General features: G+C 37.6%; 1 protein-coding gene and 2 long non-coding RNA genes across 3 annotated transcripts in view; 2 read left to right on the top strand and 1 right to left on the bottom strand.

Annotated features, from left to right (window-relative positions):
- Window positions 1–9,820, top strand: part of IL12RB2 (interleukin 12 receptor subunit beta 2) — an 86,907-nt gene extending 77,087 nt beyond the window's left edge. The window contains 2 exon segments of the mRNA XM_081308351.1: window positions 1,324–1,423; window positions 6,910–9,820. Coding sequence (XP_081164477.1) covers window positions 1,324–1,423; window positions 6,910–7,452 — 643 coding nt within the window. The 3' untranslated portion in view covers window positions 7,453–9,820.
- Window positions 2,912–6,303, top strand: LOC308656974. The gene is made up of 2 exons (XR_014023819.1): window positions 2,912–4,552; window positions 4,757–6,303. It is a non-coding gene; the product is annotated as an uncharacterized lncRNA (long non-coding RNA).
- Window positions 9,821–10,723: 903 nt separating the features above from the next.
- LOC308656970 lies at window positions 10,724–13,712 on the bottom strand. The gene is made up of 2 exons (XR_014023818.1): window positions 13,250–13,712; window positions 10,724–13,167 (listed from the first exon to the last, which is right to left on the bottom strand). It is a non-coding gene; the product is annotated as an uncharacterized lncRNA (long non-coding RNA).
- Between the last annotated feature and the right edge of the window lie 2,115 nt (window positions 13,713–15,827).

Here is a 15,827-nt window from a genome sequence, read left to right as displayed (position 1 = left end):
AATCAAAGGTAATTTTAGTTTTTTCTATTTAACTATAATTTCTGAAGTTTCCTTAGTAAACATACATTATTTTGTAAAGAAAAATATTTAGTTTGTTATTTGATACAAAGCTTTCTTCAAATCCCAAGTAAAGAAATAGAAATAGAAATAGTCAAAGTAAAACTAGCTCAACATTATTGTGCTAGCCATTGAACTTCTCTGGAAGGCTTTAGTTTATTGAAGATCTAATGTGTGATAAATATGTCAAAGCAGTGCTCTCTTAGGTATACTTTGAAAAAGTTTAACGCAAAAGTCAACTAGGATCACATATAGGCTCTTCATGTAAACAGTAGATATCAGGGTGAAGGCTAAACTGCTGTTTAAAAAAAATCAGGAAAACTCAAATACAGTGTTTTAATTTTAATTATTCCTTCCATATACCAGTTCTTAGGAAAATCATCCAGGCTGGCAGCCAGCTCTGTTCCAGTCACTTGGGAACCTAATTTTCTTCCATCTTATTGGCCAACCATTCCTTGGCTATTGCCCCCAGTTGCCTCTATACCAGACTACAGATATCAGTGATCATATTTCTTTGGAGAAAAACACTTTTCTTTGTGTCATATAACAATATCTCTCACTTTAAAAAGTTAAAAAATTATAGAGACCTTTCTTTGTCAAAGTTCATTAATGCTAAATCTTTGAAAATGTTTCATACTGGTCTTAAAATTTTCAAAAAATAAGCAAAATATTTAAGTCACATGCAATTATAAGGTTTTTTTGGAGTTTTTTTCCTTCTGTATCATTAAAGACTTGTATTTCTTCTGATCACCAAGTACAAACATTGCTAACATACTTAAGTTCAAGCTATTTATACCTTATTGTATCCTGAGTATTTTTTTAACTTTTAGTGTAGTAATTTATTAATCATCTTAAATTCTTTGTAAATATTCTGATTAGCTCAATAATAAGTTCTCAAAGGATACAGGATCAGGTACCCTTACTTGCTGTTCTATCCCCAGCATGAAGCACTATGATGATCACGTATTTAGGAGCTTATTCAATGTTTGTTGAATAAATACATGACTGGATAGTGAGAGATTGCTAAAAATCACATTGAGGAAAAATTTCATAGTTTATTTAGCAACCCCTAAGTGGCTGTATGGTGACTCTTTATCATCGATCTGAATTTCATAGGAAACTACTCCATTATCTTTGTCCTTGAGGGTTTATATTTTACTCTTTGTATACTAAAGCAACCCCCACACCAAAATCACTACACTGGAAACCTGTGTTTCCTTGCCATTGTATGTGCTTAACCAAATGTCACTGTTTTCTCATCTATAGGGCATTTGTTCTCCTTTCATTACTCAGACCTCAGTGGTGTAGCAGAGACATTCCAGACCCAGCAAACAGCACTTGGGCCAAGAAATATCCCATCATGGAGGTAAGGCATAAAGTCTCAGAAGTCAGTCAATGGGTTGCTAGTGATGACCACATCTAAGGTTCCTATTGTAGTTACAAGGAACCCTGAGATCCTATGGGTAAGCCGATATCATTCAAGCTGAGTTACCACTGTTATGTCTGTTTTCTTCCTGAACTGAAGAGCAACCTATGCAACAAAACACTAAAAGAACCATAGTGTTCTATTCCTCTATAGGTCCTACATTCCCTTCCTCAACTCATCTTATTTCAAAAGAAATAAGAAATATTTTTTTTTTCCATTTGCTGAATACTAGTCTGAGCACTGACTCATCCAAATTCAAGATAATTGAAGCTTTTGACTTTCCCAATCCTGACTGAACATAGAACAGATAAATAAAAGCAATACTATTTTGGTTTTGGCAGGAAGCCAGTAAGCTATTCCATTGTGCAAAGAAATGGTTTTAAAGGAGAGGTTGCTCAGCTGGCAGGCGAGAGGCCAAGGGCAGTGAAGGGAGCTGCCACTGTTGCTCAGTAAAAGGAGGTGAGAACAGCTCACAGGGCAGGATGGGCCATTGTTAGTGGAAGGCCTGGAAATAGAAGGCATCTGCAAGACTGTGCATTTAAGAGGAGCAATAGGTGAGGGAAGGAACGTGCCAATATCCTTCCCATTGCCCAGGGTATTGACAGTCCCAGACTCCCTTTCTCAGACCTTACTTAAGCCCATCTTCTCCAAGATTCGTTTCTTTAATCACCCAGTGCCGCCTTCTGTCATCCATACCCTTCCTCAGCCAGAAGCCCATTACTACCAGACTCTGCTTTGGGAAGGAGCTGATCCCAGCTATCTCTGCTTTAGGAATTCAAGTCACTGCAGTTTAATGCCTTTGGAATCTGGCCAGAGGTCAGCTTCTGCCACTACAATGTGTGAGACTCTTGAACAACTTACTCTACTATCCCAGCCTAGCTTCATCCTCCGTACAATAGGAATGAACAATACCTCCTTTGTATACTGTTGAGAGGACTAAATAATGTGAAGCACAAAGGTCATACAAAGCAAAGATCATTTACTCTCCTCCTGGGAAAACGCATATTTTATGACTCCTCTCTATCAAAGGATTTGTCCCTGTTAAGTCACAACAGTGATAATGACAGAAATATGTATACAAACATTTATAAATATATATAATGTACCATATATAATTATACTATGTTATATATTCAGTATATTTATATATAGTATAGTATATATAATATCATTTATTTATACGTTATATATAATATATATTTTAAAAATGTATACTATATAGCACATATTATATTTATTCTACTATAACAATATATAATAGCAATAAACATTTCATATGTATTTCTATTTCATATATATGAATTTCTATAACATATTCAATGTGTAGTGTATTTTAATATAGAATACATTATATATAGTATATAAATATGAATACTGTATAGTACATATAGTATACTACATAATATGTAAGCATATTGTATATAGAATTTACTTATATGTATTTATATAATATATATTTATATATTACTTTCTTTGTGCCAGGCACTTTTTAAATTATTATTATTATTATTATTATCATCTAAGTTGCTTATAGCCTCACTAAGTTGCTGTGGCTGGTTTTGAATTTGTGATCCTCCTGCCTAAGCCTCCCAAGACAGGCACTTTTAAAACATTGCATACATTAACATTTAATCCACATAGAGTTTTAAGAGGTTGTGCTAAACTGGGCTCAGTAGCCCATGACTGTAATCTCTACTTGGGAGACTAAGGAAGGAAAATATCAAGTTTGAGATCAGCCTCAGCAACTTAGTGAGACCTGTCCCAAAATAAAATAAATAAAATAAATTGGGGATGTAGCTCAGTAGTACAGTACCCCCAGGTTCAATCCCCAGTACTATTAAAAAATAAATAAACAATAAGAGGTTGTGCTATTATTATCCTCATTTTTCAGATGAGGAAAATGAGGCACAGAGAAAGAATCAAGTAACTAGTGCAACATTAGTTAGCTAATAGAGGATGATACTAGATTCACATACAAGCAATATGTGCTGTCCACCATCACACTGTACATCCCAACAGAGCTTTAAGCATAGGGTGAGGGAAGTGTTTCTATTGGTCCAAACCTCTGAGCTGAGCAGACTAGCCCTCACTTGGTGGCAATCTTGTGATGACCCATGGAAACACTCTATAGCCATGAGGCCTTAGAAGGATGTCCCTGCTGGTATTAGAGGGATTCAAGTGCCAGGAGTTGAAACAGATGAAGTTGAAATTCTCTTCCAATGCTGAGATTTCAAGGTGTTAAAAGCCTAAAACAGCACAGAGGGAAGTAGCTCTGGGTCAGTTGCAGACAACTGCCTTCAAACTGTAGCTTTAGCATCAGGATCTCTGCCTGCCTATGCACAGGTAATATAGGGGATACGGAGTCATAAGCTTATAACAAATGCTAAGAAAAATGTGTACAGTGTTAGAGAAAGTAAAGTAGGAAGAAGGTAAAGAAAGGATACAGATGCTGAAAGTTGTGTAGCATAAGTCCACTCATTGCAGCATTATAAGCAAAAAAAAAAAAAAAAAAAAAAAAAAAGGATGTGTGTCTAAAATTCTTTGACATCCTTGAAAGCAAAAACAGTGGTCTAAAGTGAGTTCTAATCTGTATGAAAGGAAGGAAATTTGTATACATACCTATATGCCTGCAATAGGTACACAGGATATTTCTGGAAGCCTACATATGATATATAGAAAACCAATAATGGCAGTTGTATCTGGGGGAGAATGTTGGAAGTATGAGGGCCATTTTATTTTCATTAAATATTCCTTTTGAACCTAAAAAAAAAGTTTTAGAAAACTATGCTCATATATTTATTTGCAAAAATAACCAGTGAAGCTGGGCGCAGTGGTGCACGCCTATAATTCCAGTGGCTGGGGAGGCTGAGACAGGAAAATTGTGAGTTCAAAACCAGCCTTAGCATTGGTGAGGCACTTAGCAACTTAGTGAGACCCCATTTTTAAGTAGAATACAAAGTAGGGCTGGAGATGTGGCTCAGTGGTTGAGTGCCCCTGAGTTCAATCCCTAGTACCCCCTGCCAAAAAAATAAAAATAAACAATGAAATTAGAAACTTTTAAAACTTTAGGTAGCTTGGGGCTGGGGATGTGGCTCAAGCTGTAGCGCGCTCGCCTCGCATGCGTGCGGCCCGGGTTCGATCCTCAGCACCACATACCAACAAAGATGTTGTGTCCGCCAAGAACTAAAAAATAATAAATATTAAAAAATTCTCTCTCTCTCTCTCCCCCCTCTTTCACTCTCTCTTTAAAAAAAAAAAAAAAAAAAACTTTAGGTAGCTTAAACATGGCATCCAAGAGGAAAACCTTGAAGCAGCCTCAGAATGCCATATGGCTTGACCCTTGAAGTGGGTAGACTATTTTTAAGGAGTCATATTGCCCTCCTGGTGCCTGCTGAAGGCAGACTGCAGAAATACAAGGGAGTGTTTTTCATTTCCACAAAATGTGCTTTGAGCTCTCAAGCCTCACATCCCCCTACCAGTTCTTATGTGAGTGAAAAAAATCATGTGCCTTAAAGCTCTGAAGGAAAAGGCCAAATCATAAAAGGGATCACTGGGATAGTATCCAGCTTGTAAAAGCTTAAAATAGTGTCCATGAGGTTCCTGAACCAATGAAGGCTTAAAGAGGCCTTCCCCTCAAGGGCTTGGCCCAAGGGCCTACTCTGTGAAAGCTCTGAGGAGCAACTTCTCTGAGTATTGCCAAGGATTTAATGGAGGCAAAGTGAACACCTCACCTTGTGAAAACAACCAGCCCTTTCCACACCCTGCCTAATCTCTCCCACATCTGTGGTAGCAGCACTTTGGCAGCTCTGCTTCCCACAGCTGCCAGCCATGTTCCAAGCCAGATCAACATTCCAAGGCCAGTTTGGGTAGTGAGCAGAGGAGACTTCTAAGAGAAGCACACATGTGCCCCTTCTAGCTCTTGTGAGGGACCTTCGTGGAAACCTAACAGCCCCATCACTCACTTTCTTGATCTTTGCCATGCACAAGGCAAAGGTGGCAACATCAGAGGCCAATAGATAAATTGTATTCTCTTGCACAATTTGTCATTTGACAAATGAGAAAACTGAGGCCCAGACAGGTTGATCAAGTTTATCCAGGCCAGTTGTTGGAGTTGGGACTAGTCCTCAGGGTTTGCCCTGTCCCAAGGCTATTTTTATTTTTTGTCATTCTACTCCTCCTTTAATACATGATCCCTATGAGCAAATGGCTTGCAGACATGTAAAAGGAGGAAGAAAAAAGTGGTAGTACAAAGCATCATGTGTCAAGAAACTAACTTGTGTTTTCCTCATTCACGTAGGAATCCTATAAAAGGAATGGCCAATAAGGGTTTCATGGAAAGGGAAAGGGCCAAGAAAGCACAGTGGAGCAAATATTAGCAGGGTGAAGTGTCTTGGTAGCACTACAAGAATGTCTTAAGTAAGTCTGGACCATGGCTGAAGGAGCAGCCTGAGAAGGGAAACAGGGAGAAGTAGAGGAAGAAGCAGGAACTCATGGTCAGGCTGAAGTGTGTATATGTAAATAAGTGTGTATATGTCAATAATTGGAACTCTACTTTAGAAAAATCGGGCAGTTCATGTGTAGGATACTTTTTAGGATGTAAAGAGAGTCCAAATAAAGCCTGGTAAAAGAAATATTTGTGAAGTGTCTAGGACTTGGATTCAGGAATGGGCAGAGAGTTCAGAAAGGAAAGAGATATGACACTGAAGAGCTAGTAACCAACAGGATACTGAGAAAGAGAAATTCATAACTACTTATGAAAATTATTTGCTAATTTTTATCTGTTACAAACAAAATTAGCTAAAGGAAAAAAGAACAGAAAACTTCCAGAAAAGCTATTCAAGTGGTCTTTCTTGAAAGCAGATCTGACAAGGATATTATCTTGCCTGACCAATGTTAACTGCTTTCAGTAGTTCCATCAAAGACCAAACCCTTTAAGCATCCCTTACAAGGCCCTCCACGATGTGACCCTCTCCTATTTCCAAAGCCTCAGTTTTCCAATAAGAAGAAATAACTAGCAGGTTCCAGAATATGTCAGTCCTCTTTGCCCACCACTTCATCCTTGGGACATACTCCACATCTCTCAGAACTCAGCTCTAGCATCACTTCAGTCACCACCCCTTGACAAAAAATAGGCTCAACCTTTCCTTTGTACTCACTGGCCCTGGAGGAAAACAGGTAGGATAGCTCAATTCCCATTAGAAGAAACAGCCAGGCTGAAGGCTGATCCAGGTAGTGACTCACTCACTGGGGGTTGAGGGAGAAGTCTCTGGCTCCTGCCTACCTGACCAATGTTAACTGCTTTGCTTTCCTTACCTCTGAAAATTAAGGGTCTACAGTGTTCCACTTGGGGCTGAGGCAGTCCAGGTTGTGAGGCCTCTGAGAACCCTATATAGAAATAAGAGCTGCTTCTTCATTCCTTCTCCCAGGAGAAGACACAGCTGCCCTTGGACAAGCTCCAGATATCCTGGTCCACTCCTGAAGAGCCTGAGCCGCTGGTCATCAGTGAAGTTCTCCATCAAATGACTCCAGTCCTCAGACATCCCCATTCCCTCAAGTGGCCAGTAAGGGGACAAGGAGTCCAAGGTTACTTTACTTCTAAGGAAGACACAGTGTACAGTGCCTCCAGCCCTTTACCTTCCAGAGCTCTCAAAGCTGGGACAAGACAGCTAGTGGATCTGTATAAGGTGCTGGAGAGCAAGGACACTGGCTCAAAGGCAGGAAAAATAACCAGCCCTTTGACATTTCTCCCAGGGGACTACCTTCCCAGCCATGAGGGCTACTTACCCTCCAACATTGATGATCTCCCTTCACATGAGGTTCCTCTCGCTGACCAATTGGAAGAACTGGAGCCTCAGCACATCTCACTTTCTGTTTTCATGTCAAGTTCCCTTCACCCACTCAACTTCTCCTGTGGTGAAAAGCTGACTCTTGATCAGTTAAAGATGGGGTGTGACTCCCTCATTCTCTAAATGGTAAGGCTCCAAGCCTGAAACGTCTGTGTCCTCAATCAGCACAGCATGCCCCATTTACCCAGCCCTTACTCCAGTTGTCATAATCCTTGGTAGCATCAGTTCTGGCTGCAGCTAGAGGGTGGTCCTGCCAGCTTTCTTCAAAGCCTAAAGGTTACATGTGGACCTAGAATTCCCGACCTGAGTTCCTGACAACTGTCTTGGCTATGCTAATAAGAAAGGGAAAAGGGGGAAAGGAGTGGAAACCAAACTCTCAGTAGTAATTTGAGTCCAAAGGATCATTCAAGCACCTACTATTTATAAAACACCACCAGGCTTTATCCTCTATATCAGTTGGAAATTTTTTTTTGCCAACACTGTCCAATACAGTATACACTAGCTACATTGACTGTTAACCACCTGAACTGTCTAGTGTGACTCATGAATTGATTTTTTGGGGGGAGGGGGTGCTGAGGATTGAACCCAGGACCTTGTGCATGCAAGGCAAGCACTCTACCAACTAAGCTATATCCCCAGCCCAAGAACTGAATTTTGATTATAATCAAACAACTATATATGGCTAGTGGCTACTGCATTGGATAGTACAACTCTAGATGGTGAATACACTAATGAGAATTATAAGGAGCCTTCAAAACAAGTCAACATAGTTTTATAGATGCTGAATAAAAAATACCGGTAAACACCAATATAAAAGGGCCTCCAAAATGTTCACAACTATCAATTATTCCTACCTTTCCTAGTTCTGCTTGTTTCATTTTACCTGTGCCTTTTCAGTGAAATCAAGGCAGAATGGTGGAGAGCTACTTAAATCCACCATGGGACCTTAGGTAAGCCAGCCTGTGGATCTCTTGTAAAGGGCTTTGACCCCTAGTTTCCTCTTCCTTTTGCTGCAGCAAGTACTGCCTTCAGGACCAGGGCTATCTCTGGGACTAAGACCTCAACCCCAAGTGTTGCACTTTGAACCTTTTCCGAAAGTACAGCAAAAAAGTCCATGAACCTTTTTATTAAATCCCCAACAAGCCTGAGTGAAAGCTTTACCCACTCCCAATGACTAACACTGGAGCTGAGGGAGCTTCTTATAATCAATTCATTTGTTCAACTCATTTCTTCTCACAAGGTTCTATTCTTTTAAGTCACCTGATACAGTTGTTTCCTGTCCCAGTACCACTACAAAGGCTTATTTCCCTCTTTCTAGCCTACAGAACTCATGGATGTTTTAATTAAACATCTTTATTAAAGGCTAATGGGTGAACCTTTATGAATCAAACACACTTTCAAACAAAACAGAAAGTTCTTCTCTTCTAAAAAAAGATAAGCAATTTTACCAACTGACCAACTGATGGATCTTTACGACTTTTACCAGAATGTTTCCAATAGATTAAAATTAAAACCTTATGAAACACGTTTGCAATGTATGCCAAGAGCTTCCTTATTAATAAAGCACTCATATGGATTAAGAGAAATGCTAACACTTTAAAGAAAAACTGGACTATGAGTAGGCAAATCATAAAGTACATATTAATGCCCAATAAACATGAAAGTCACCCTGAATCAAAGAAATGCAAATTAAATATTATTAAATGATATTTCACACTTATCATATTAGCAAAGCTTACTTAAAAAATTAGCCAGGTATTAATCAGAGAAACTGGTGTGTTAGCAGTTTTCTGGAGGGCAGCTGGGCAATATTCAATACAATTTGAACAAACAGCTGGGCATGGTGATGCACGTTTGTAATCCCAGCTACTCTGGAGTTGAGAAAGGCCAGCCTCAGCAATTTAGGGAGATCCTATATCAAAATAAAATTTGAAAAGGACTAGAGATAGAGCTTGGTGGCAAACACTTGCCTGACATGTGCAAAAAGACCCTGGGCTCAATCCTTAATACCATTAAAAAAAACTGAAATAGAATATGTAACTTTATTCCTATCAACATAGCCCAGAGAACAGTATAAATATCCTAATGTGAATGCAGGATTCCTCAATAGCATTGATGAAAATAGGTGTGAGAGCCTCAATCACCCTTCGGTAAGAATCAGATTCCACTAGTTTTGACACCCCGTTGCTTTAGAGTCTATGTAGAACAAAAATGCTAATTAAACTGTAATATGGCATTATTTTCAATGATACTTTTTTTGGTGGAGGGGCAGTGCTGGAGATCTAACCCAGGACATCCTGCATGCATGCAAGTGCTCTACCACTGAGCTATATCCCCAGCCCTCCTTTTTTAAAAATTTTGAGAAAGGGATTCAAACTAAATCACCCAGGCTGGCCTGGAACTTGTGATCCTTCCTCAATTTCTGGAGTAGCTGGGATCAGAGGCTTACAGGGTTTACCACACCCAACCATTAAACCATTTATTTAGTTAAAAAAAAAAAAAAAAAAAAAAAAAAAAAAAAAAAAAAACATCAAGACTACATTTGACTCAATTTTGTGGCTTGGGAATTGTTGAAATGCAAATAAACATCTTTCTTTTATGCTAATTGGCTCCATACTTTGCTAGTAGTCACTTTTAATTTACAAATGTCAAAACTGTTCTAAAGTAGGTTCTTCTCAGACTTCAATCAAATCTCTAAAAAATCTATTATGAGCTGCCAGTCCTTTTGAGTCAATTCAGGTCAATTTTTGCACTTGGGATTAAAGCCAGGGGCACTACTCTACCACTCAGCTACATCCCTAGCCTACTTTTATATATTTTTTTGAATGGGGTCTTGCTGTTACAGAGGCTGACCTTGAATTTATCAACCTCCTGCCTCAACCCCAGAATGGCTGGGATTTACAGGTGTGTACCACTGTGCTGGCTTCAGGCCACCTCTCAACTTTTCCAACTTCAAGGAACTCTATATGCCTGTCAGGTGAGATTCAAAATACCTTCACTTTCTAATGCTAGGCATTTTGCCACCTATTAGGTAATAGGAACCAAGGAAACATTTTAAGGGGAATTACAAGATCCTCCAAGAATAAACTTTCTCAAGGACCCAGAAATTTCACTGGAAAAGCTTAAAACATCCACAATCCTGACATTTGCATAATTGGAAGAAAATTATCAAAACTCACTTATTAAAATCCCAACTCACTTGTTATCTAATGTAATCATCACTTTACCAAGTTAGTATATAATGTACCTCCCTGCACATTAGCACCAAGAAGTGAACTTCATAACCTAAAAATATTTTCTTGTGGCCCAAACTGAGGATCAATCAAGGAGACTCCCTTTCCCACCTCCCATCTCTCAAGGTAAAAATAGGAATTCCCAAAATTTCATTTAGAAACAGAAATCTTACTTTATTTATTCCATCACAAAGGGAGCAAAAGACCATCTGCCTTCTTTTCACAACACTGTGGAAAACACTTGTTTCCTAAGTTATTCTCAACCCCATACTATAATTCAATTTGACCAGATTCTGTCCAATCTTTGTAAACAGAGCCAACTCCCACCCTCTGTGATCTATGGCAGGGTAACTTACAGAGAAGCTGTGCACAGCTTTTTAAAATATTACATCCACTTTTTACTTGCTTGTAATAGAGGAAAAATAATTAGCAAGGACGTTTAGTAAGTCATTCCTCCAGCTAGAGGGAGTCTTCATTTCAAAGTTTTCTCTAAAAATCTGAGGTTACTTTTAAAGTTTAACAACCCTAGATTGATAAACCTGAAAAAGGAAACATCCCCGATGCCCTATAAGGGACATACTAGTTATGTTCTTCAATCAACAGGTTATTGGCAATTTTCCCTTAATAAATGTTTTTCTCTTGAAGAGAACTTCTCAGATGTTGTATTTTTCAATTGGCTACACAACATCAAAAGTACTTCTTCATTCAACAGGACTTCCAGCTCTAGCAAGACTCAAGATGCAAGGGATCAGTACAACTGCTATAAAAAAATGTGGATTTTGACATATAGTGACCAAGTGCCACTTAATCTTCAAGATACAGTATACTGTAATGAACAAAATACAGTGATGTGAAGCATATACTTGTTAGGTAGGATTATGATTTTTTCCCCATGGCTAGTAGCCAGTGAACATATAACTTAAAAAATGGTTTTATCGAATCTAGGCCTGTACATTGTTCAGAAGATCCTAATCTAGCCTTAATACCTAAGTAGTGCCTTCATCAATGCGTATACTACAAAATGGAACACAAAACCAAGTTGAAGCCAAATTGTTTAGTTTTAAAGGAAGCTGTTTTACCACAAAAGAAAAAAAAAAGTCCTTGTAAATTTAATTAGAAATTCCGAATTCCCAGGGGAAATGGACAATTATCTACCTCCTAACAGTTGTTATATGTGAATCATGAAAGCCCAAACACTTTTGGCCATGTAATGGGGGAAAATAAAAACATTCATCTTCTTGGATGAATTTTGTGATTTCTAAAATAATCCAGCAATGTTAATATTCTGATAAACATTTAACATGCACTTGTCTAAGTATTATCACATGGCTGATCAATATGTGTGATTACAACCCAGGTGTAAAATGAATTCAATATGCAGAGTTCCCAAAATAAAACAAAAATTTTCTGACATTACTCATTAGCTAATAGAATATTTAGTCCCAATCTGATTTCAGGCAAATGGCAAGAATCAGCTACCACAATTGAAGTGATACAGTATAAAACCATAGAATTGTCCAAAGAAACTTCCCGTTTTCTTCTAACATCAGAATCCTGAATATCAGCCCTTTACTCAACATTTCCACACCAGTAACAGGTAATAAAGGCCACAAGGTCAGTTCACAGTAGTTGTCTCAGACCTGGTTCACATGACGTGAACCAATCGTCTACAGTTTGTCTTCCACATACAAAACCTAGGAATTATCTATGCAAATTCAATAGGAACTGCCATACCCTCCCACATGGGCAGCAAAAGGGATGTTACTGACTTGATACCTAATAACTGAAGAAAACTGTGCAAATTACCAACTTTCAACTGTCACTTCTCACCTTTTCCTTCTATTTAAAAGTGGACTCCCAGTTACTTAGTACGTATCACAAGCGCTATAAAAATTTTGCCTCATTTTATTGAGAGGATGACATCCAGGGATGCTCAACTTCTGACCTACATCCCCAGTCCTTTTTACTTTTTGAGTCTTCCCAAGTTGCCAGACTGACCTTTTAACTTGCAATCCTTTTGCCTTAGCCTCCCAAGTGACTAGGATTACAGGCAGGTATGCCACCATGTCAGGCAGAAAAACTGTTATGAGAAATCATTAATTTGGTGCCAGGTTATTTTGGGGTTTTGCCTATGTAAGATATGCATAATTCTTATGGAAAAACTGATTAGCGACACCTGAGCATTGATATGAGCACTACTAAATGTGAAATCTCATGGTATTGTGATAACTTTTATAGCAGATCCATACATTTAAGTTGCTAGACCATTTTTATTTGAAGAAACAAAATCAGCCTTAAAAAGCTATCAGGTTAACTCATCCCTTTCCTGATTATAGACATCAAAGTATGAATTTATTTCATAACTTCCTGTGAGGTAGGATCTAGCTTGTACCTTGAACTGTTTTATTTTCAAAGAGCTCTTAGATGCTGACTTGGAAGAAACAGCTTGAGTAAGAATACAGCACACACTTTATGGAAAAGGCTACACAAAGGCTTTGTGGACTACCAACATTTTTGTGCTTTTCTTTTTTTTTTTTTTGCTTTTAACCCTTCAATACTATTAAAAACCATTCTTAGCTCAGGAATGCAGTGATAAGAGTGCAGCCTAGTATTTCTAAGGCCCTGGGTTCAAGTGCCAGCACCACAAAAAAAGAAAAAACGAAAACTCAGGAATGTAAAAAACAGACCACAGGCTAAAGTTTGCTGATAGATTGTTTAGATACAGCACTTTAAGCTTCTTATGCACAGGTTATAACCTTGTTTCACTATATTCTTGGATTTAATTCCTCCACCTGACGTATCAATTCTCAAACTTCAAAACCAATTAGGGTCTCAGGTTCAAAGAATCATGCCCAAGGTAAACGGTACCTCCCAACCCACACAGCTAAGCAAAAAGTAACCATCCAAATTTCTTACAGCTGCCATTATCTCAACAAACCCTGACAGACTGGGGATGTAGCTCAGTAGTAGTGTTTGGCATGTGTGCAGCTCTGGGTTCAATCCCCAACACTGAAAAACAAATGACAAAGCCTTAATAAATTTGTCTTGCAAATTATGTTGATAGATTATTACTAGGCTACAAAAGTTTAATCAGGTACTATTTTACCGCCTTTGCTACTAGGCACAGGCTTGCCAAAAAGATAATCAAGTTTCTGGATACGGCATTCAGTAGGGTTTAACAATCACTTGTACATCAATCTCATTATTATGACAAATGTTCGAATTAGAATATATTTTCTAAGCACTTTCTTTAGAAAGCAGAACTGTATTATCAGCTGAAGGTTGGGACAGATGTCCTTTTAAGGTACCTGCATAGTCTTACCTTTCAGTCAACGTCAGGATCTATCGACTTCACATTTCTCCTTTTTAACTTTAATACCTGTTGGTTTCTTCCACCAGCCAGTGCTCTTAAAAGTCATTTTAAAATTCAATACACAGTATTTAAACTTGTATGCAACTACCTATTAATACTTTTCTATTTCAGTGCAATCTCTAGCAATTAGAAAAATAACAATGAATACTTAATATTCTCCCTCCAAACCCATACCAAAAATAAGCCCCAAATATATTTACAACCCTGGAGATGACGTGTCTTACTTCCATTTTTTAAAAATAAAATTGAATAAAGGTACTAGATGTACACTATCTTGTGACACATTTTAAGAGCTTAAGTAACTCAAGTCTTAAAATAGTATTCAACTAGTAAACCATACCCCCAGTCATTTCAGTACACTTGTAAATGTCTTTAAAAGCTTCAGTTCTTGATATTATTTTCATTTAAAAGCATCAAGATAAAAATTCACCAAAACATCAGTCACACTATTTAAGGAACCTATATCCATTAAGAAATTTCCTCTCAAGAGTACTATACCCAGTTAGCTATTGAAAACTGGCATTATGATTTTCAGTGGAAACCTGATTTTCTAAGAGAAATGAAAATCGTCACATAAACCCTTGAAATTTATTTTACCTTAACTTAAACTTTCCCAATTTTGTCACTGATGGGGATCTCTCCCAAATAAGTTTATCAAATAAAAACCTCACATAATACCTAAATGTAATACTTTTAAAACTTAAATGAGCATTAAATCTTGAGGGTATGAAGAGGTCAGAAACTGGGAAACACATGACAATGAGGGCTCCTATTTGATTGCTTTTATAACTTTTTAAGAAGTGAGCATGAAAATAAATCTTTATTTTCAGTTATTACCCACGAATAAGAGAAAGTTAGGTTCACAGTTTTAGCTATTGACACAAAGTGAACTAGGAGGCAAATTCACATCCATCAGACACAACTAATGGATCAACTTTTTCAAGTTTAGGCTATCTTGAAAGCTTGCAACATACCAGATATTGCTGTGTGTTCTCTAGTGACAATGGCTGACAGCAAATGGAACTTGAAGTGTTTTTGAATAACAGATGTTTTCTATAATATGTTGCTGGAAATCAAGAGATTTATAAACATGTTCAGAAGAGTTGAATCCTTAAAGTCTAAACACACTGATTTAAGAGTGTGTATGTTGCAATTTCAAAAGGAGTCAATAATCCATATGGACTAAATTAATACTTGCCTCTGGGTAGCAGGCCTTTTTGTAAATATAAAATTATATTAGACATTAGCACCAGTGCAGAACATGCTCAGCATCATAAGATCCAAAACACCAGCACAAGTTTATCCATCACTAAAAAACAATTACCTCTTACTAAGATGTCAAGACTATTAGGTAGATTGATACATCCAATCCAAACGAATAACTTTTGTACTGTACAATCTTTTTTTCAGAAGTATAAGTGAAAACCAATCAACTATATAGCAGACATGTTAAATTTAAAATCTCCAATATTTTAAAAACTGGACCTTACCAGAGGTAGAAAATAACTGACAAGTGACAGAAGTTAAAACTTTAAATAAAATTCCTTCCCTGTTTAATCAATAAATGTGGCAGAATAAAAAAAAAAAATCCTACAAAACCTGTTTATTGATCATTCTATCCATGTGTTTAGTAAGTAAGTGGTGATGCTCCTGTTCAAGGAATCCATTAATTACCTAATTTTCTAATAAAGGAAGAGGGAAAAGATATTTATCACCTTCTCTGGAACAAATATTCATCTATCAATTTAAGACCAAATAGTAACAATATAGGAAATCATTAACAGTTAAAGATTTTTGGCTTATGTTTTATGGATGGTGCTGCTGTTCCAACCTTATAAAGTAAAGCTGTCTGCATTCCAAATTTCAAAAATTGAAGACTCTCCCCATCTCAC

This window comes from Spermophilus citellus, assembly GCF_964194105.1.
Source record: "Spermophilus citellus genome assembly, chromosome: 9".
Lineage (NCBI taxonomy): Eukaryota > Metazoa > Chordata > Mammalia > Rodentia > Sciuridae > Spermophilus > Spermophilus citellus.
The sequence above is the reverse complement of the archived record's forward strand: the minus strand, read 5'-3'. Positions and strand labels throughout refer to the sequence as shown.